Genomic DNA, 6,680 nt, shown 5'->3' on the forward strand with positions numbered 1-6,680 from the left:
AGCCGCTTAACGGAGGTCAAAAAGAGCGTTGCAGCGGACGCCCTGACAGAGAGATTCACCGGAGCGTGTTTCTGCTTCACAGCCCTCTGCTCCCTCAGTTGCATGATGTTACACCACCGTACTTTTTAGCCTTCTGCACGTGTCACGAAGCCGCCGCAGCGCAACCCCCCTTCTTCCCCCCCCGCTCCCTCAAAAAGAAAAGGAGAAGAAAGAAAAAATAAAGAACTCCAAAAGAAAAAAAAAAAAGAAGAAAAGAGGACTCCGGTCGGAGGCTCAAAACCCTCATGCTACACGCCACGCCTCGGCCACACACTACGGGGAAAATTCAGGCTTTGTACACAAACCGTTGCTTCTGCGACGGGTCCCTTTGCACGAATTCCTTCTCGATTAACATTTCCAAAGCCAACTTAAAGTCACTGTTTTGTAACTGAAACTGGGGATTTTGCTGCCGTGTCCAACAAAAGAGCTCATCGTACAGACAGGTACGCACGCTCTTCATGTGCTTGATGATGACTGCCTGTATGGAAGCTATGCGAGAGCGATGCACTTCTTCGTTAATAATTCCGTTTTCCTCCAATAACGCCCCAACCCGCGGCGGCGGTTGAAGGAAGTTATAGCGCGGCTTGTGTGATTTAAAGGCGGCATTCAATGCCACGCTCTCCTCCCCAGAGCCCATTTGTATCTTGAAGAAACCGTCATGGATGAGTTTCTTCAGTCCTCGCTGCAACAGAGTTTTGTCTTTGCCAATGCGCTGGGCGAGAAGCGTCCACGTCGTGCCTGAAGTACCCGCCTCGCTGAGAAATTGGAAAATATTAAACAACTCCAACGAGCCTACAATGACCTTCCCTGCCTGCGGGTATGCTACGGTGAAGGTGATGGTCTCCATGGAGGTGCGAAGCCACACAACGCGCCGATTACTGTACTGCGCGTGATAGAAGCGCGCAAACTGATCCATGGCATTATGCAGAGGTTGTGGCACATCTGTAAGCAAAGGATACGAGGGCCACGCAAGGCGTGAAAGAAGCCTCAGTGTAGGCCGGACAGTAACAGTCTCTGCACCGTGTCCACACTGCTCCGGTTGTAGTGCCTGTGGATCATATCCCTCAGGCGCATTTTTACCGGTCTCCATGTCCATACACATCTGAATCATCTGCTGTATTGCGTTGCGTTCGAGTGGAAGCAATTCATGCAGGTACTTACACACCAGCTTTTCCGTCTGCAGTTTCTCCCGCCGTGCCTCCATTGCGTCCACACTGCCGTCACGCGCTCGCCCCACCGCATAAAAGAGAAGTCGATAGGCAAGAAGTTCCTTGTAAAGACGCAAAAATCTGTCGATTGAAGAGACACTAAAAGCAAGTCGCACAGCCGACATTACCTCGTCCTCGTTGTGCAGCGACACCACCACCGTTTTTGCCCGTCCACCACCGCCAACACGTCGCACCTCTGCCTCTTCATGGCTTCCGTGCAGAAGATACGCCTGCATGATGCCAAGAAGAGTTTCAACAAACAAATCCGCACTCCTTTTTCGTTGCAGTTGATTGGCAATGGCGTTTTTCGCAATGCCGTAGAAGCATGGCACTGCGCTGCAGTTGTCAAGCAGCTTTGCCTTCAGCAATCGCATCTCGCACAGGCGATGGAACACATGTTCAGTCCGAATCAGGTAGGCGATAAGCCGCGGCCACCGCTGTTCTTCAGGGATTTCACCTCCGCTAAGAAAATGATCCACCGCCGTGGGAAGTCGTACCTCCAGAAATGCACGGCACACATCCGCCATCACAACGTACCCAACCTCCCTCGGAATGCTGCTCGGCAACGCTGCGCCAGCCCCAACTTGATCCCACAACCGCAGCGTCCGTCGTGGGGGTGCCTCAATGCAGGCCATGCTATTGGCGATGTCAAGCAACAGTTCCAAGGTGCTTCGCGTCTCACTTTCCTCCGCGGCGGCATCAAGGGCAAACAGTGCATCAAGGAGAGGCTGGAGAGTCGCCCGCATTAGATGGAAGATATAATATGGACGCAGGCCACATGGGGCGTTGGATGTTTCTTGCACGGAAACATCGTTGCCGGTTTCCCAGAAGAACACAAGCTTCACAAGGATGCCTTTAACACATGCCTCCTCCACAGCGGGCAGCTCACGCATTACCTCAAGCTCATTGTTCCAATACTGTGGCCATATCTTGAGAAGAAATACATGACGTGACTCCTCGCTGATGCCAGGTTCCAGCAATGACAACAGCGCTTCCCGCTGAAAGAACCCTCGGCAGCCATGCACGACACTCTGCAAGACTGTTATCACAAGACGCTCCTCTGCATCTCGTGCGGGATGCGAGAAAAGCTGAATAAGCTCAGATATGTCCACAGAGGGATTCCCAACTGTCAGCTTCTGCCGTACCTCTTCAACTACATGTAACGGATTGCCATTATTGTGGCAATGGGGATGCACAGTAGCGAAATGTTCACATCTTAACACACCATACCTTCGCTGTCGCTGGCACTGCAGGACTTTCATCAACAGACGCTGCAGCACATTTAGCTTCAGCCTATCACTGAGACTACTTCCCACATCTTCTCTTATCACCTCACTGAGTGTCTGCGCCCAATATTCCTGGCTTTTTGACAAAAACAAAAAGGCCACCAACTTGGGAAAGCGGCGAAGTGCTTCTCGCAACTCCATAGCATAATCTGCCGCCCGCATCACTCCTCCCCTTTCACAATTTTGCCTTCCTGTATCGTTGTTAATTTCTTCTTCTTCTTCGTCGTCCTCCTTCTCCATGTGTCGGTTAATCTCACAAAACTCATAGAGAACCATGCCTTTAACCCAATACCGCAGGAGGGCGTGAATGTCGTGCACGCCGTGGAGGGTGTGAAAGATGCGCTTGTACCACTTGAGGTGCTTCTCCCGAATGGTGCGAAGGGCGTCCCCCTCGCGGCGCCTCAGCAGTACTTCAAGATTAAGCGTCACGGTAAAGAGCTCGCGGAGTGACGGGAATGTCTCCAGTAGACTGGAGGCGCATGGGATGCGGGGCGAGAGAGCCTGCACACCGAGGGCACCAAAACTCTCGCGATCTACCGCAGCGTACGCCTCGCGGAGACGACTGGCAGCCACCACCTCCTCACATGGCCGATCCCTTTCGTCCTCCTTTTCCTCATATTTGCATGACTCCTCCACCATTGTTGTCCGCTGATGCTTCTTCCACCCCCTTCTTCTTCTTCGTTTCACAAATTTGATGCGTGCTGAAAACAACCCAGACACTAACACGGCCTGCACCGAATGAAGGCTGAAATAAAAAAGGGCCAAACTAACACTGTGCTGCAGACGAAGCGAGTGAGGGAGAGAAAAGAGACATGGGCACCTCATCGCACTACAGCCAGCAGCCATCAACACGCACAGAGACACGCACGCAAATACAAATGTAAACAAACAACGGCCTCTCAAAGCACCCGTAAGAGGTGGAGAGAGCCAAAAAAAAGTATATGAGAAAACAAACAACTAATCAAACCGTAAAGGCAAAAAAAAAAAAAAGAAAAATACATCACAATATATTGATGTATATTCAAAAGGAACCATCCTCAAAAACAATGACGGCTCTATTACAACCATATTTTCCTTCTCCACCGTTACGTGTCCATTGAGGTCACGACTTTGAAATTCCCCTTGAATGTGGGGCCACTTTGATTCCCTACCGTCGATGGGGTTGCTGCGAGCGGTGAATGCAATGACACAAAGGCATGGGGAACAGGCTCAGAGGACGGCATACTTCCCAACGGTACTGCTGCAGGCAAAAAAAGCACACCGCTGGTGGATGGTGCAGCTGTTGCGGCAGACGCCCCAATCGGTGGCATACGCGGCGTCCCATCGGTCGCATCGCTGAGTGCGGCTGTTGGGTTCTTCTCAAAATCACAAATAGACATCTCCCCATCATCACTGCACGTGGAATACACGGTGCTACCCACGTCTGTCGTAAAATGCCGCTGAAATGACGGCCAGAAGGGGTCGACAACTTTTCCTTTCCCCATTTTGTAACCGCCGTCTCCTGAAAGCGCGCCATCAGCGTGGCACACGGCCTCATCAGAGCCGTTGCAGGACATAAGCAAATTGTTGAACGTGTAACCTGAGGCTTCAACGCTATTCTTCTCGACGGCTTCACTCACATCGCCTCGTCTCCAGCCGTCTTCGCTCGCCTCAGAAGTATTTGTCTGCATTAACTCGTCATGCAACATAGAACTGCCGTGGTGTACCTTTTTCCCGCAAGAAAGAGGCGAACAATTCGTCATAGAAATGCCAATATCGATACAAGGCGTGGAACGTGTTGCAGCAGCAGCAGCAGGAGCAGCGGCAGGAGCAGTAGACTCACTCTCCGGTGTGACGGGCCGACTGAAACTTTGAAAACTGGCCTCCTTTTGCAACTCGCTTCCACCATCCCGCGGCAAGTACGATGGATGCGTCACGAATGACGTGCATGGAGACTCTCTTGCGACGTCCCCACAAGACTGCACCACCAGCCGCTCCGGATCGTCCCCGCGCACCACCACGCCGGTCACCGCCCCCGCGGCCTCCACCGGCTTCACGGAACATGCCGCCGCTTTGATGTCCCTACGCACGCTGCTGCCGTCTTCACTGCTGTTGTCGTCCAAATGCACCTCACGACTGCGGCTCAACACCCCCACCACCTCCTCCCCGTTACGACGAACATGATGGTTTGTTGCTTTACTTGGCACCCCATGTCGGTTTTCTTCTTCTTCTTCTTCTTGTTGTTGTTGCTGTTGTGGATGCGGCTCCACCACGATGTCCGGGAGTCCCACTTCGAGTAGCGCCTCTTTTCGTTTCCCCTCCCGCCACAAGTTCAGGACAAAGCAGGTTAGTGTAACGCCAGCCAGAGATAGAATCGCCACCCAAAGAGGAAGAAAAAACATCTCCCCCCGTCAACGTGTTTAATAAAAAAAATGCCGCACAAACTTTCACCTCCTCTTCTCTTCCTACTCGTTATAGAGTGAGAGAGAGAAAGGGAGAGGATGTGTGTGTGTGGCCTTTGGATGCGGCATGAACATGCGAGCAAAAAAAGAAGAAGAGGGAAAAAGAAAAAGACATGCACATGACGGAGGAGAATACATGAGCCACTGGGGGGAGGGGTACATTCCTTCCCACCAAAAAAACAAAAACAAAAACAACATCATCCCTGAAATAGACTGGAGGGAACCGACAACACAAAAAAGGAATGGAAGGAACCACAACGACCTCGTCAAGTTCAAAGTGAGGGATAAAGGCGTGATCAACAACAACAACAAAGCATGCACACATACGCACACACAAAAAAACACACGGAAATATATATATATATATGGAAAATCAAAAAATCGCGCGCACGGAGGGAGTAAAAATGGGTAAAGCAGCACAGGAAAAAAAAAACTTACGAAAAAGAACTCTTTTTTTTTTAGTTTTTAATTTTCTTCTTCTTTTCCTTCTGTTTTTTTTTTTTTTCTTCCTTTTTTCCTTTTGTTTAGTCGCTGCATTCTCTCTCTGTCTCCCTCCCTCCCTCCACGTTCCCTGCCCATTGAACCATTAAGTACACATGCACAGTCACACAGATACCGTGAGGAAAAAGAGAAAGGCGTAAGGGAGGCGGGCAGGGGATTATTCCACACGGTGGATGTCCCCTGATGTAAAGAAAAAGTCCTGAGAGTCCACAAGCACACACACAAGAAGTGCCCAGTTGAGATTCCCCGCCGTCAGGGAGGGAAACAAAAAACAACAAAAAAACAACAACAAATGATTGAGTACATGAATGAATGAATAAAAAAAAGAAGGGAGAAGGAGTGGCCGCTGTTGCTGCCTTTCATTCCATGGCCCGCCGCGGGTTCTCGAAGCTCGGTCCGTTTTTACGTTTGAGGAGAGGTGTAAGAATCCACTCCAGCGTGGACTTACTTCTCGCCAGATGCTGCTGGCACAGTAACGCGTCGTATTCGGCATCGTCATCAATGAAATACACGACGCCCTCGTTTGCGGGGTTCAGCAGGTACGGCAGGCCCTTCCCGTACACTTCGTCCGCGTCCGGCTGGGCCTCCCTCTCCCTCGCCTCCTCCTCCTCCTCCTCTTCCTCTTCCTGCAGATGCTGCAGCTGCTCAAGCAGCGTATCCACCGTCTCGCCACGCTGCAGGGGCTCGCTGCCCTGACGCCTCTCCGAGATCTCTACAAGCATTTGCAGGAGGTTCGGCCCCGGCGGTGCCTCGGGGGGCGGTGTCTGGTTTGCCTGCACCATGGAAACAATGCTCGAGACCGTCGCCTGTCTGCCGTCCTGCATCAACAGCAGCTCCGGACGACGGTGTTCGCCGTTGCGTGCGCGGTATGACCGCAGCTGGCGGTCCGCCAACATTTCCGTTCCGTTTGCCGTGGAAACAAGGGGGATGCCCTGATACGCCTCACCCCGCTCCACAAGTTGCAGAATAGCCTGCCGCATCAACGTTCGACGTGAACGGGCGCGATCGTTATCACGTAAGTCTGCCTCGGCACGCTGCTGCCGTCGTGCCGCAATGTTGCCCTCTAATAACCGCAGGTGCCGACGCCGCAAGTAACTTGAGCTGATAAATATAAGTATGACAATAAAAAAAATAACACATAGCGAGATAAAAGTGGCACTCATACCACTAAAGGCCATAAATGACACCTTCTACCTACCCCCCTC

The 6,680-nt window shown here is 51.7% G+C and overlaps 4 protein-coding genes across 4 annotated transcripts, besides 8 other annotated features; all 4 read right to left on the reverse strand.

Annotated features, from left to right (window-relative positions):
- On the reverse strand, nucleotides 1–104 carry Tc00.1047053505075.5 (uncharacterized protein; the record flags this gene model as incomplete). The annotated part of the gene is made up of 1 exon (XM_799706.1): nucleotides 1–104. A coding segment is annotated over one exon (104 nt), but the record flags the coding sequence as incomplete, so codon positions are not given.
- Nucleotides 1–4,037: a sequence feature (areas not merged during assembly with more than two copies in the genome that could not be assigned to a particular haplotype).
- Nucleotides 192–254: a sequence feature (A-rich).
- Nucleotides 326–3,379, reverse strand: Tc00.1047053505075.10 (uncharacterized protein; the record flags this gene model as incomplete). The annotated part of the gene is made up of 1 exon (XM_799703.1): nucleotides 326–3,379. The coding sequence occupies one exon, from the start codon at nucleotides 3,377–3,379 to the stop codon at nucleotides 326–328; it is 3,054 nt and encodes a 1,017-aa protein (XP_804796.1).
- Nucleotides 3,619–4,914, reverse strand: Tc00.1047053505075.20 (uncharacterized protein; the record flags this gene model as incomplete). Its single annotated transcript, XM_799704.1, has 1 exon — nucleotides 3,619–4,914. The coding sequence occupies one exon, from the start codon at nucleotides 4,912–4,914 to the stop codon at nucleotides 3,619–3,621; it is 1,296 nt and encodes a 431-aa protein (XP_804797.1).
- Nucleotides 4,038–6,680: a sequence feature (heterozygous, Esmeraldo-like haplotype).
- Nucleotides 4,313–4,349: a microsatellite.
- Nucleotides 4,732–4,751: a microsatellite.
- Nucleotides 5,150–5,169: a microsatellite.
- Nucleotides 5,425–5,500: a sequence feature (T-rich).
- Nucleotides 5,835–6,653, reverse strand: Tc00.1047053505075.30 (uncharacterized protein; the record flags this gene model as incomplete). The annotated part of the gene is made up of 1 exon (XM_799705.1): nucleotides 5,835–6,653. The coding sequence occupies one exon, from the start codon at nucleotides 6,651–6,653 to the stop codon at nucleotides 5,835–5,837; it is 819 nt and encodes a 272-aa protein (XP_804798.1).
- Nucleotides 6,059–6,103: a sequence feature (CT-rich).

The sequence above is a fragment of the Trypanosoma cruzi genome (assembly GCF_000209065.1).
Source record: "Trypanosoma cruzi strain CL Brener chromosome Unknown tcruzi_1047053505075, whole genome shotgun sequence".
NCBI lineage: Eukaryota > Euglenozoa > Kinetoplastea > Trypanosomatida > Trypanosomatidae > Trypanosoma > Trypanosoma cruzi.